Source organism: Oryzias latipes, chromosome 2 (genome assembly GCF_002234675.1).
Source record: "Oryzias latipes chromosome 2, ASM223467v1".
NCBI classification, from domain to species: Eukaryota; Metazoa; Chordata; class Actinopteri; order Beloniformes; family Adrianichthyidae; genus Oryzias; species Oryzias latipes.
Window position 1 is genome coordinate 16,755,904 of NC_019860.2, and position 15,511 is coordinate 16,771,414.

The 15,511-nt window shown below is 39.9% G+C and overlaps 1 protein-coding gene across 2 annotated transcripts in view; it reads right to left on the bottom strand.

The window, feature by feature from the left end:
* Nucleotides 1–13,694, bottom strand: part of vangl1 (VANGL planar cell polarity protein 1) — a 52,941-nt gene extending 39,247 nt beyond the window's left edge. The window contains exons 1-3 of one of the 2 annotated variants that reach the window (XM_011484379.3): nt 13,584–13,694; nt 13,173–13,456; nt 1,491–1,738 (exon numbers count right to left, since the gene is read on the bottom strand). In XM_011484379.3, coding sequence (XP_011482681.1) covers nt 1,491–1,561 — 71 coding nt within the window. In that variant the 5' untranslated portion in view covers nt 1,562–1,738; nt 13,173–13,456; nt 13,584–13,694. The remainder of the gene's footprint in view (nt 1–1,490; nt 1,739–13,172; nt 13,457–13,583) is intronic. The other variant, XM_020710355.2, reaches the window with a different exon arrangement.
* Between the last annotated feature and the right edge of the window lie 1,817 nt (nt 13,695–15,511).

Consider the following 15,511-nt stretch of genomic DNA (forward strand, 5'->3'; position numbering starts at 1 on the left):
AAGATTTTCATGAATTTCTAACTCAGATTTCCTTTCCAAGATGACTTCTGCAACTCTGCACAAAAACCTGATGCCTAAACCGTCTTTTAAACAAATCATGATAAAAATATGAGCATCACTAACCAAGATATAAATACTTTTATTTACCTTTTAACCAGTGATGTCTGAAATTATTTCCAGAAAACAAATGCATGTTTTTTTCTGTCAAGCTGATACTAAATGAAGGTCAGTTTGGAGGGGTTACTCAGTGTTTGCCCCTTAGGTTTTCAGCCATTTAACTTCTCATCCGAGTCAAATGACAGTACATGAACAAATTCTAATCAAACAGATAAAAACAAGTTCTTGCCCAAATTTCTTAGCAACTACCAATAAATTAAACAGTATAATTGTTTAAAGCAGTCTACAAGCTTTTGATTTTTCAAATAAATAAAAAAAGAAGGTTTGGGGTGTTTTAACATGTTCTTGTAGCATTTTTCTGATGATGGAGGACATGTATAAAGAAAATTAAACTTAAAATTGCATGTCTGAGTATTCAAATCGCTGAGAATCAAGAAAAGACGGAAGAAAATGCTGCTTGGAAAAAAAACCTGTATGTGTGACGTAGAAAATACGCTGGGCAGGCCGCAAGCTCCCTGCTCCACTCCATGATAGGGAGGGGAAGGGGGGTGGGGTTGCTCCCTGGCATTGGTCCCGCCCACAATTTAGAGGTGAATTTCAAATGAACTACTGCCGCTCTGCAGAAAGTATGTCCTAGAAAATGACAGGTTTTGGGGTTTTGGCTACAAACAGCATAATCATATCATATCATAATCACCAGGAACTTTTTTTATTAGATCAAAAGATGAGTGAAGTGGGACTTTAAAGCGAAAAAAAAGACCAGTCTAATATTTTGGGATGTCATTTTTGATTCTTTGTTTGAGACAGATGAGGTTTGAATGGCATATATCAGTTTAGTCAAACCACCATTCGCAATATTTAAAAAGGATTTTTCAAACATTTTCTCATCTTTATCCACTAAGATATACAAGTTCAAATAAGGAGGTTAAGCACAGAGGATAACGAAAAAATAAAAACATGTGATCACCCATAAATCCCAAAATATATATAAAAATAAAAATAAAAACTGAAAAACTCCTTAGAGCTTCACATTTAAAGCACCGCATTTTGCTCTTTACCAGTAAATTCTCACCTCTCAAAATGATTTGCCCCAGTCAAAATAAGAGATTAGATCAAATTTGTTAAATTTAAGCTAAATCTAAAAGGTTTTTGTGGGACGTACACGCCGAACCTGTAAGAAATTACTTCTTTAGTCTTAAAGGAGAAACATTCCTGCCCGGTGGAATCTGGAACGACAACGTATTTTCTTTAAAATTGTACAGCTTCTCACAGTTTGAACCTCCGGATATTGAAATAAAAACAGTTTTATTTTAGCTTAATTGGATCAATTTCTTTGTCCAAACATATAAGCAGTTAAAAAAACATGAGTCTACCCGTGTCTGTGTGATCCCCGGGAGCGTCCAGAGTAGTAGGAATAGCCCGAGTAGGTTGACTCTGTATCCATGGCGACGCAGTCCCGCCGATTGCTTGACCGCTGGAAGGGAGGCGGCCAGACGGTGAGGGCCGTCTCGTGGAGCGAGGTGCGATCGATGGGCCGGCTCAGGAGCCCGGTGGAGTCTGAGAGCCGTCGGCAGTCAGGCTTGAAAGCAACCCTGCGGGCGCCCGCTGAGGACGCATCAACCTGCAGGGGGAGAAGAGCCAGACATGAACACGGCAAGAACGGGAAGCCTGCCTCTGACACTTAAGCAGGAGAGACGTGCTTGATTGACTGAAGACAAAAATCGGCATTCAAATCACACGTCGATTTCTTTCATTCACTCAGCCCTGCCTCAGAGGTCCCTGCTGCATCGCAATCAGCGCTTCCCACTCTTAACGGCACGGCGACAATAAGCAGCTGACTCCACATGGAAGACACACTTCAACCCTGAAACAGTCATTTGTTCTTACTCCCATCTGACTGGAGACTGTTGCTCTGCGGCAGAGATGCTCTTCAAACACCTAACAAGATCAGATGAACGCGCCGAGGACTTCAAAGCGGTTCTCAGCAGGAAGTTTACTGAAGGAGAGGAGTTGCAGTTTTAGGGGAAATGAGAACGTTCTTGCAACAAGAACTAAAACGATTAACAGACACGGTGCTTTAAGATCCTAAGATACTCCGGCAAAATGAAGGCTTGGTTTAGGGCATCTTTCCTTTTTCCAATACAGGAAAGCTTTTATCGTAAGGACACTCCTGCAGGAACGAGGCCACAATAACCACAGGAAGTGCTCTGAAACAGCTGGTAGCCATGGCTCCAACCACAACCTCAATCTGCACCGTCTAGTGCAGAAGAAACATCCACCAAGCACAAATCCAAAGCATCAATCACAAAAAAAGGCCTAATCAGACTTTTTCTGACAGTTTCTAAGGTATAAAAGCGTTTTTTAAGGTCAGTGTTTATTTGGGCCTTATTTAGGTACAAAGGGGCCTAACCCAAAAGGTTTAACGACTTTTTAGGTCAGAAAAACAAACAAAAAACGAGACCATAATTTAAAAGCAGGGTTGACAATGCTGTTAGAGTTTGTTTTTTTTTAATCTGGAAAAAGCCTTAAATTAATTTATTTTCATGAAAGGAATACTGAATAAATTGATCTGTTTTGGATTATTTATCAATCAGCCCTGTTTCAAGCAAAGATTAAGCAACAAACGTCCTTAAAATAAAATGAAAAAGCTTAATAGCAACAACTGTGGACAGTTGTTGAATCTAAACCTCCCAACTTTTGTTTTTTTCGAATTTAAGGTTAACTTCAAAAGCTGCAGTTCCTCACAAGACCACTAGAGGCTGGTTTTAAAAGAAATAAGTCACATTGATTTCCAAGTTAAGGAAGTCACGACTGCATGCCAAAAATGCTGTTTTTTTAACCCTAATTAAAAAAAGAAACGTTTTTTCTAGTCATGGTGCAGGGGATGGAGGGGTTTTATTGTATTTTTTATTAGAAACTTTTTTTTCTGCATTACCAACCCTTTAAAACCGGGGCTTTAGCTCCTGTGTTTGCATTCTGGTAACTTTTCGACCCACATTCAGCGTAATTCTAGCAGATTTGGAGCCTCTCTTCTCTACGTAAGAATCTGCTAATTCATGTGAATCGCAAAAGCGGTGAAGAGTTGCGGTAGGTCAAAGAGCATGTGTTATTTAGGTGTAGCAGCCGACATCTATGATGTTTAAGTGTTAACACTGGAGCTGTCAGCGGTAACAGCAAATAACACACACTCTTTGGACGATAATTGCTTAAATGGTCAAAGAGTTATAAAAAACTGGTTTTCTCTGCGTCAGAATCAGTTGGTCAAGAATGAATGCATAAAAACAAAACTACTGTAACATGCTGCGTATCACCACAAAGCTGCTTTTCTCCGCTTTAGGATCTGTTGGAACTACAACCGAGCTAAAGCATCGGTGTTAAAGGGTTAAGGTTGTGTTAGTTAAGTTGGTAGGTGGGTAGACCCAACAAAACTAAGCCCACCTTGTCAAGCCCAACAACCAATTTAATCTGAAAATGTCTATCGTTAGATTCCTTTAAAACTCCATTACTAAAGACTTTTTTAGACAAATGCATGTCACGTGTTTGATCATGGGTGATTTTCAACACTTCATAAACCTTCTGTGATCTGTATGCGTGAGTCACATAGTCACATAGGCAAACTACAGCTAAGACTTGTAAAATGCACGACTGCGGAGGGATGAGGAGATGTGAGTCATCGACCCTCGAGGCTTTCATGTCTTAAACCTGCGGGACGAGTAAACAAAAGGTTTAAGACACGGGTAGTTAAAACCTAACTAAAGTTGGAACTTAATCTGAATTTCTCTACCGTCTATATCTGAACTTTGACTTTTCTGAGTCACACCCCAATGGAAAATGGTCACATGTCCTATTTGTGTTGATCTAAAGCTTGGATTTAGCAGCTGAGCTGACAGACAACACTTTAACTCAAACTGATTTATTGCTGATTTATGGCTGCAGTTGCCTTAAAGGTGATGAGAAACTTAACCGACAGCCTCACTTGCTCTGCTACCTTCAGAATTCCCAGAAAGAAGGCACTAAGACTCATTTAGCACACAAACGGCACTTCTTATCAAGCTCTTCGAGAAAAACACACCTAAGTGAGTCCAAAAATATAATGTGGCACTAACGTGACCCAGTTGTGAAGACCGAGAGACGTGTTTTGTGGGAATGTTCATGCAGCTTCACTAATTTTTAAAAAGATTGCGACACTTCTTTCAACAAATACGTTAAAAACAATAAACCTCATAGGGTGATACATCTACTCCAACCTGGGTTTTAGAAGCTAAGGTGTTATAAAGCCTTGTGCTAAGAGCATATTCTCTAAGTTAAAACATTTTTAAACGGCTTATAAGCTTTTAAGAGTATTTTAATGTTAACTCCTCGCTATAAACAATCCCAAAGCGATATTTTTATCCATTCATGCATCTCCGAGTATTCCTTTAAAAACTTGATGGCTGAGCACCAGCCCCTCCCAATCCACGAAACAAGCGAGTCAAATATTTTGACGTTGACCAGTGAGAACAGCCACTTCCAGGAAGAGTCTGCGCTGGAAGCTCCGCCCCCAGGCTAACACAAACACACTTTCTCTGCGGAGCTAGCCTTGTTTGACAAAAACGCTTTACTTTTAAATGCACAATATGCACACCCATCTTTATAAAATTTCTGATGTTTTTTTCTTTTCGTGGGCGAAACGCTGCTGAGGCCGGCTTTAGGTTGACGACATGAAATGGGCGACACCCACAAGGCGCGAAAGCCGGTGAGTCAGATATTGAGTCGCCTTACTTCTGGGTAGGAAAAGAACTCACGAAATAATATTTCATGTATAAATATCGTTCTTTACTAAATGATAATATATTATAATATATATGGATATAGTTTACCCTGGAAAGCTCAAGAAAGGCCCTTTAAATAAATACATTCTTTTTTTTAAGTAAATCAAATTATAAAATAGACCCATATTTACATCTACATACCTTTTTAGGTTTAGTTCACTTTCACGCTGCACTTTTTAGGAGTGGACAAGAAGATAAAATCAAGAAAATTCACACAACACATATTTGTTTGGCAACAAAATTACTGAAAACTAGATTAACCTGCAAATGAACCATGGTGCGGTTCATTTACAATATGAAAGCAAGCAGACGATACAGTATGGTATCACGTGTGGTAGGGATTTTAAATAATACTAGAACTGGTACAAAAAATAATGTTCCCAACAGCAATTATTTCAAACGGGAATATCAAGAAGGCGATCACAAATGTACAACACAGGACTACCGGGCTTTTCTTAGTCAGTGCTTGTTACAAACAAAATAAATGTTTAGGTCTTAAAGATTTCTAAATGGTTCGCAAGTCTCAAGAGTACAGTGTGATAACAAATTACGGGTTTTTCTGCATACTCACCTCTCTAAAAAGGAGTTCACTAGACTTTTGTAGTGTTAACCCCTTAATACCGGAGCAATTGCCAGCCACAGGAGATATCTTTCAAATGCCGTAACTGTTTACGCAATTAACGTAATTCAAAAGAATTCACAACTTGAGAAAAGTAGCTTTGCACCAATACTGAACGCGTTCTGGTAGTAAATCTGAATCAGTTGATTAATGTAAACATTTCACTACTGTTGGATTTTGGCGCAAAGTTGCTTTTCTGCACTTCAGAACCCCTTGGAGTAACGCTAATTGTGTAAACGGTCAAGGAGTTATGGTAAATTAAACAATGTTAAAGGGTTAAGGTACCCAGAGACAAAAGCAAACTTAGTGGACTACCAATCCTGAAGTACTCCTGTTTTCCCAAGGATTGGTTTATCGGGCTATTGTGAATGTTCAGTTTAATATTTTGGCACAACTCAGTGTACAGTGTTGGGCTAATGTATGGTTTGTGGCCCAATTAGCTTCTATTGTAATCGCTAAACATGTAAGGATGCACTTATGCAAAACAATTCCGTCAGTTTATCTTCTTTTGGACAAACGGAAAAAAAGGCCAGATACGTTTTCAGCTTTAACCATCTTTCCACTAATTTGTGGATGGCAAACTAGTAAAATAATGCATACTGTCACCTACTGTACTGTACTGGGATGTGTAAAACAGTGTCATCCATGCTCCAACATGTTTCTTTGTTAACCACTGCCCAAGAAAATCTTGATGACTCGATTGGCGAGACTGCCGTGCTGGGTCATGCAGTGATTAATCCCTGCTAAAACATCTCAGAGCCGTCTCCTGTACCAACATCTGCTTCAATCCACTGAAGAATCAGGGGCCGCAGAGAAATAAGAGATGAGTGAGGCTAAATAAGTGTTGGGGGTCTACGTTCATGCAGAAAAATACACAGAAGAAAAGCAGGTTAAAAAAGCTATACATCATCTTCTGTTTCAGTGTTTAGCTTTTTCCTCTCCCTCAAAAATTTAAAAAAAAAAATAAGATGGATTTTGAGTCTTAACCAGTTCTTAATCGGTCACAGAGAAAGTTGGCTCTGAAGACAAGCTGGACATAATACATGTGGTTTTTGTCTTTGCCTAGCCACAGAAAATTGGCCCACAGAGCCAGTTAAATCTCTTGACCTTGGAGATGAAATGAAATCCCCAAAGCCTGAAGAGAGGTGGGAAGGGGGGCTGGCAGGATATTTGCAGAAATCGAGGACTCCTACTGACTTGAGGGCTTGTTCGTTTGTTTTGAGAACGGCAGCAGTGAGCAGTGTTAAAGGAATAGAGGCATTTAGGATTTCATGAATACATTACATACTATAATGGACATTAAATAACACAGAAAATAAAATGGAACCCTATATTAAAATGTCACTGACCATACCTTCATTAATCCAAAACAGAGCAAATCGATATTTTAAACTCACTTTTGCTTGTAAAATAGATTTTGAAAATAAGTTTTAAACTTTTGTGTCTCTCACACATCTGTTACTTCTTGTTCAAAAAGCGTTTCTATCCTCCAATTATTACCGGTAATAATGTCACCTGTTTGAACTGATTATAAGCATAAAAAGACACCTGTCCACACCTTTAACAGTCCCTCTCTACCAAGACCAAAAAGCCATCCAAGGATACCAGGGAGAAGATTGTACACCTGAACAAGACTGGCATGAACCAATCTCCAATGAGCCAGCAACTTGACAGGTTGTGGGGTATACATGTTCTTAATTCTTGTGCCATCTTGTGGGGTCAACATGACCCCACCCTTCCATTAACGTGTTCTCCCTACAATGACAAAGGTGGATAAAGGTGGAGAAGATTTCATGTAATCCATGGACACCAGTGAAGATCAAGAATCATTGAAGAAGAAAAAAAGGTTCAGAGCACTGTCTTGTGGGGTCTAGATGACCCAACTACCAACTCCCAACTTAACGTGCCTTGAAAGAAAGGTGAGGAATCAGCCCAGAACTACAAAGGGAACTACTGAATTACCTAAAGAAAGCTGGAACTACAGTACCAAAGGTTACTATTAAGAGACAATGCCGTCATGGGTTCAAATCTTGCAGTGTCCCGAATGGTCTCCAGCTGAAACCACACATGTCCAGGCCTGTCTACAGTTCTCCATATACCATCTGGATGATCCACAGGACAATCGAGAGAATGCCATATGGTCAGATGAGACCAAAATGGAACTTTTTGGTAGAAACGCCAATCGCCATCTTTGGACAGGGAGGAATGCTGAGTTTTATCTCAAGAACACCAAACCTACTATGAAGCATGAGGGTGGAAGCATCATGGACGACTTATTGGTATTAAGGAAAGGATCAATGGGGCAGTGATTGTTAAGATTTTAGGCAAAAACCTTCTTCCATCAGTAAGAGCATTTGGGAGGAAAGATGGCTAGATCTTCCATAATGACAATGATCCTGAATACATTACCTGGGCAACAAACGAGTGGCCCCTTAAAAAAGCATTTAGAGATTCTGGAGTGGCCAAGATAGATTTTGGACCTCAATCCAACCTGAGAATCTGTGGAGGAATTTCAAAGTCTGTGTTGCCAAGCAAAACATTACACCACTTGAGAAGATCTGCAAGAGGGGAATGGAATAATATAGCAGCTACAGTGCGTCCAAACTTGATGGAGATCTATAGGAAACCTTCACTACTGACCATGGTTCCATTACAAAGTATTGAGTTCAAAATCTATTTTAGTTTAAGGATATCAGTGATTAACATTATAGACCTCTTATTTCTTTTCATGGGACGTCCAGAAGAATTGTCAAAAGCTATCAGATACTTGTTTGCTCCACTTTATATCACAATTATAAAAGTTGCTGATATCAAAATGATGATTAAATGATTTGCTAACCCAAAGAAGTTTATTCTCCAAGTCTGCTTCTGATCAAAAGAATCACATTGGATTTTGGCAGGTAGCTCGGAGTACTAGCTAGCGATGAATAAGAACATTTTAAGGGACTGGCATTCTTGAGGCCATTAGGGATAGATGAATCAAAGCAGTGGGCTTACTGATCCCCCATAAATGTAGCAATGAATTTTTACAGCTGAGCAACAGATTCAACAGCTTTTAGTCAGTCAGCTGTGGCTACATTATTTACAGTTCCTATAGATACCTCACTAAAAAGCAGATGAGCGGGTGAACTTCTACAGACAGGATCGGTGTTTGAGAAGGAGTCAAGGAGAGGGGACGATTACTTACTTTAGGCATCCGGAACGCAACAGCAGATTGACCCTTTAATAGCAAAGCTCTAGCTTCAGTGTTGATGTTCTTTGAACTACCATGACTCAGAAATTTTTTAAGCAATTAATGTAAAAACAATGTAGGAGAAACGTGTAGAAAAGTAGCTTTGCGCAGATACGCAAAACGTTTTCAGTAGTAACGTGTTTACGCAAATAAAATAAACCAACTTATTCTGATGCAGAGAAAAGCAGCTTTGCGAAGTGGTGAAATCCACTGGAATTATGGAAATTACGTAAATGGATGAGGAGTTACGGTAATTTGAAGACTGTTATTTATTTTGTGTCGCCTGTATTAAAAGGCTAAGCTTCTACTGAGGAAGTTAAGACAGTCTGCCATCTCTTTATATGAAACCTGTGTTTAAGATGAATACTCAACACCTTGTAGAGAAGAAAAAAACAATGCTTACTATGGGTCTTTCAACCTCTGTAACCACGGCGACCATGATAAGAAACCCTGTTTCTGTGTCAGGGTGTAATAAGAGACAACCGGGATGTTGAAAACAATAATTTTACTGATTCAGAGGAGAACTCGCAGACAGTCATAAGACGTGCTCGGGCGAGTCCCCAAGGAGGTCTGACCCCGGTCACGTGGCGCATGTGTTGTTGGCCATGATTGAGCTAATGAGGGCTGCTAGATTTGTGCAATCTAATAAACATTCTCCAGTTTCACTGATTAAGGCCCAGAGAAGTTTGGTATGAATGGAGAAGAAAAAAAGAGAGTTCCTACTATTATTCAGGGAGATAAGTGCAGTGTTGACTGTGATGATCCCGTGTTGTTGATAACTGATCACGATAAGAAAAGAAAAAACAGCCTTAAGTATGATGACTCTGACTAAATAAGCAGTTATAATAAGCTTAGACTTCCTGATCAGTCAAATAGACCAGCTGCAGTTAAGAAATCTTGATTTGAAGGTCTGATCTGAAACTAGTGTTGTAGAAAAAAGCAATAAACGTTTAACAAAAAAAAACCTTTGCTTTTGAACTTAACAGATCATTTTGCATGAAGACATCACACAGTTACACCAACCAATTTGGTGTTGATGAAAGGAGGATTAATCAGAAAGAAATAGATGTTTTTCCTCACACTTTTGTCAAACCAAATCATTGGTGGTTTACAGGGAAACCATAACTTTTATATTAACGCAAACCAGTTTGCCCAAGAGATCTGATCATTGACTGTATAAGAGATCTGAACTGAGTGAATGTGATGTCTCCAATCATGCTTCTGGCACTAAAAAAATGAAGTCAAATGCCTTTTTTGTAAAAACAAATGCCACCATGCTGGAATCAGAAATAGTCAGTAAGTAATGATTGGTCCGAGTTGGTTCAAGTCCTCATTTCTTTGGCAACCACTTTCGTCAATCAGGAGAGACCTGGACAGGTCGCATGTGATGTCACGCATTTTTTAATGGGTGACATCACACGCGACCTGTCCAGGTCTCACATTACTTCCGGCTCCAACAACATAAACTCAATTCAGTCGCCATTTTTCCACGATACTGACATCGCCATGTTGGAGATAGTCGACAGTGATTGGTCCGAGTCAATGTTGCTACGGCAAATACTGTCACAAATCAGCCAATCAGCAACACGAAATCTGTCAATCGAACGTTTTGAACATTCGACGAGAGACTATAATTGAGGCATCTGATGGGTCAGTTTATAAATTTAATAACTTGCAATAAAAATTATATATATAATGGAGAAAAAAATGATTATGAAGAACATGTTAAAAAAAGAAGCGGAGCAAGAATCTTTACTCTGATAAACAGAATGACTTTTGATGATTTTTTACTAGAAGTCTTTGGGATTTTGTCCTCTTGGAACCAGTGGGCACTTCCTGTTTAAAATGTAAATTGTTTTTAATTGATGAAATTGTTTGAAATAAGCCAAATTAGTCAAAGCACTCAATAATAAAATGATGTGTTGCTTTTCAAAAGGCTAAACATTTGCTGTGCTGTATTTGCATAACTATAAATTGTTAGCCCTTTTTGGGGGGTTTCAACTTGTGTTCATTTGGAAACAGAAACTGAGGGGATAAACACAACAGTTTTGTTTATTCCCTGCAGATTTTTTTTAACACAAAAACCAACCCTGGATAAACTGATCAACAGTTCGAAATAGAATTATTAATAAGTAACAGGAAAAAAAATCATACTTGTATATTTGTTCATTTTCTATCTAAGACTGAGAGAAAAACATCTTCAGGTTAAACTTTAAAGAAATGCTTCTGCCGCTTCCTGAATTAAAAACCATGGCTGACTGCATGAAATAGTTTGTACAGCTGCACCACTGCAGAGCAAAAACCCCAAATCTGAAGGTGTTGTCAGCCATCTGATCTCATACAAACCTGACATACTTTTACAGGAGCGGAAACTGAGACAGAAGCTGTGTTGACATGAAACAAAACGTTCTCCTATGGTCGCCCGCTTTCAAGCGTAAAAGTCTCACCTGATGACCGTACATCATTTATGATGAGGAAATTAAGAAATTTATGAAGGCCTGGGTTTTCACAACAACAGCACATGTCTGAAACGTTGCTTTTAATAACACTGACATTGGGGTTAGTATTGCAAACATGTTTTTATGCATATTTCTGCTACGAAAAATGCTTTTATGCTTCTGAAGCTACGGCAAAGTGCATTCAAGCGACTACTGTCAATGAAAAGTCTTTGGGGTGTACAAAACGTGCGGCCATTGAAGGCCTGTTGAAAGTTAAACCAGATCAAACTTTGACCGATCAGGGATTTAGATTTGGTTATGACGTATGGATGGCGTCCCCTTTTATTCACAGAAGGGACGACCGTTCAACAACTCATTGTGGACGAGAAATTGATAATTGCAGTTTGTATTTCGGCTTCCTGAATTTAACTCTATTGACCTCAGAGAACCTCTCTTTAAAGCCCCACTCTGATCACGTTTTGATCTCTTTTTAAGAGTCATCTCTTAATTATGATTAGGTCGTTTTATGCAAAAAATCTGTTGTTTTACTAAGGACAGTTTCTGCAGGAGTTCATAAGAAATTCGCCTCTGAAATTCACGGGACTGTTAGCAAGGAGTGACCCCGCCTCATCATCATCATCATCCCATCATCCATCAGTTTACACTGCTAGCTCACAGCCCCTCACATCCCCCAACCTATCAGTGCAACAAAAACAGTGGGGAATATTGGAGCTATCAAGAAGTACAGTTTTGAGCCAGACAACAGATTAGACGAGGAAACAAAAACGTACACGGATCTTGTCGTCTAAAAGTGAATGCATCAGAATGGAGCAGAGCAAGGAGCTTGTGGCTTGCCATAGTAGCTTCTACGTCACACCTACAAGTTTTTTCAAACTGCATTTTTTCACCTGCTCCTGGTTCACAACGATTTACTAAGGAAACACTCAGATATGCGATTTTGAGCTAACTTCATTTAAATATGTCCTCCATTATCAGAAAAAGGCTAGACAAGAACATAATTTTCATGATCTGAGAGGAACTAGTTAACTGACAATTCAACATATAATAAATCCTATCTTTACGATTTTTATTTTATTTATTTTCTTACACAACTTTTCAGCATTTGAAATAATGTTCAAGTCAATAAATAAATCTCGAAATGAGCCGCTAAAACAGAACTTTTAGAGCCACAAGTGGAGCAGGTTGATGCGTCCCCACCTGTGACCCAGCAGGCGGACCTCCAAGGCAGGAAACTCCCCGGTTTCCCTTTTGGCCTCAACGGCACCCACCCTCCTCCTCCTTACCTGACAACCCCCACCAAAGCAATCAATTCTTTGGTTAAATAAAAAAATATATATATTATTAAAAAACGGCCAAACATGAATTTAAAAACACGTGTTTGGTGTGCTTGGGAACACTTTCCCCAGATACGGTGTATCAATCCGCGTGAAGTGTGCCGCCGCAGGTTACAGTTTACAGCTGAGCTGCGGTACTCCAGCAAAGCGGAGCGAGCCCACCCGTGCCAAGCACGGCCAACTTCTCCCCCTGTAACCCGGTGTCTTTACACAAACTGGGTCCATTGGGGGGCGTTTATTCGGCATACATGGCCTCACTGGCGAGCGTAGCAAGTCGACGCCGCGGCACACGAGCGCGTTAACTTTCTCGTGCCTGACCGTTGATCACACCGCAGTGACTTTGGGGGGATTCAAACGAAGTTCACACAGGTAGACGGCCAGGGCGTGTTCCCGGATGTTTTCCAGCAAATACACGCATCCGGCATGTCGCCAAAACATCAAGAAGACAGGAGGGGGGGGGGGGACATATCCATTTCGAAACGCATTTCTGAGCAATTTAGAAATTGAAGCGGGACGTGAAAGCCGTCAAGACGGCAAGTCCACGCTCACGCTGCAGTATATAAACATGATAAAGGGGGCAGTAATTAAATCATAACTCACCTTTTATCGGGGGAGATATCATCCCTCTGGTTGATAATTCATCCACAGGTTGTAAAGTAGTTCCTCCACAGCTCCAGATTAGGTACAGTAGGAAGTAGCCCTTGGAAACCGCAGGAATCACCCTGGCAGTGAGGAATTTCTACGGGGGGGGGGGCTGAGCTTCCCGGATGCAGTGCCGTAACAATCCGCTAGGGGGCTGTCGTGAGCTCAGATAAAAGTGAGCATGCTGCAGGAGATATTTCATCTCAGGAATTTACAGGTAACTGTAGCTTTTACAGGAATTTCTGCACACAAAAGGTTATAAACAACATATATAAAATAGTATTTATGCACAACATAAAAACAATTAGATTTTATCCAGAACTGCGACTCCCTGTTTGAACCCAATGTACACATGTTTGTGCATCTTACCCTGTTATTTCAGTGTGACTCTTTTTTTTTCTTGCTTCAAGGTAGTGTTTTTGTTACGGTCCACGAGGCCGAACAAGGTAAACAGTTGCTACTCGCTGGCTGGAACTAAACAAACGGGTGGTGCGATTGCAGACGCAGTCACTGAAAGACACACAATAAGGCCAACCAGGCCTTGAGACAGCTCCTGAGAGGAGAATGGAAACAAACACTCCTCCTCCTTTGATACTGAAGGCAACCACAATTGAAAATCCATTGTTTGCTCAAAGACAGCTCTTCTCTAAAAAGGTCGGAAGTTGGTGTGAAAAGCAACACCAAACCCAAACCCAACAGCCAGGTTTATGGTTGTGGATTGACTTTACATCTGACTGTGTTTTTGTTTGCTTTGTAATTAAACCACATTCTGTTTGTAACCTTCACCCCATATTTTGTACCCATCCGTGATAAAAGTCCAACTTCTACCTGTCCATAACAATCGGAGGGCAGAGTGCAGATACAGTGTTCCCTAAGCGATTCCGTGATATACCGCGATACTTATTTATAAACTTATATCAATATATATTTTACCAGCGTCTGACTCTCGTTTTCCACTTGAACCGCTGACCACTAGTTGGCAGCGCCGCACACTGAGCCTCTGTGAGCAGCAAAACGAGATCTCCCGAAAATCAGCTTGTGTTAAATGCTAAATGTTCAGTCAGCCTCGCGGTTTTTGTTACTATGAAACAAGTACTATTTAGGTTTTGCTTGGGACGGGGAACCAAACGAAACATCGGTGCCACGTTGCGGCCAGTACCATATGAAAACGCGGATTGTGATGCTTTGTAGTGGGCTCCAGATGACAAGTGACACTTGAGATGTATTGCGATACATATTATTTCGTGACGGTCATATCGCGGTACGCATCGTATCGCCAGACCCCTACTGTTCCCTCATTTATCACTGGAGTTGTGTTCTCAAAAATATCTGGCGATAAGTAAAATCCGCGAAATAGGATTATAGATGTTTGAAAACTCTAAATCTCCTCATCACACACTTTGTCATTTGTTTCTTTTGTCTATTCTTTCAAAGTTTCGACCTATTTTACAAAAATAAATCAAGTATTACAGTATGAAACAAAGGATCTGCTTGCGATCAAAGATCTAGACAACATTGGCAAACTGAAAGCATTCTGCACAAGACAAACGGCATAGAGATTGACAATAATCTACAGCCAATCACGACGCTGAACACAGTGGACAGTGGAAAAGCAAAAAAAACAAACAAAAGTGCACTGAAAAAAATCTGTGAGATGAACTGCGACGTAGCGAGGGTCCACTGTACCACATGCACACTACACAGTCTAAATTGGAAAGAGAACAGCTTTTTATACCTTCCACTGTCGTACTTCTGACGAACAAATTTTTTACGGTTTTGCTAGACACGTTTGAGGCAATCAACAAGGAAAATCATTTCTCTCTGACCAATATATTTTTTCGTCATTTTACCACATAGATTAATAATAAAAAGTCTTTTTTTGTTTTACTCTGCTGGTGTTACATCAGGTAGTGCGCTTGCTTTCACATTTTAGTGACCCGCAGTAGGGTTCACTTACATGTGAACAGTAGAAGCTGGTTTTCAGGCGTAGCAATTGTACTTGTTTGGTTCACACCATAGTTTAAGTCTAATTTTGCAAGTTAGCAAACAAATCAGACAATTCTGACAGTAAAAACTCATCAAAAATAAACAACCTGGTTTTCATTTTAATTGGTTTGTTTGTAAGGTTAGGGGTTAAAAGTATTTAGCATTTTGCTGCAGCTAAGGTAAAATAAAAATAACTATCCGTGCCATCTTATTTTGAAACAAAAAGGAAACTTTTATGCCAATTCCCATATCATGATACTGCCACCACCATGAATTACAATGGGAATGATATTTTGGTTGGAATTTAGTAT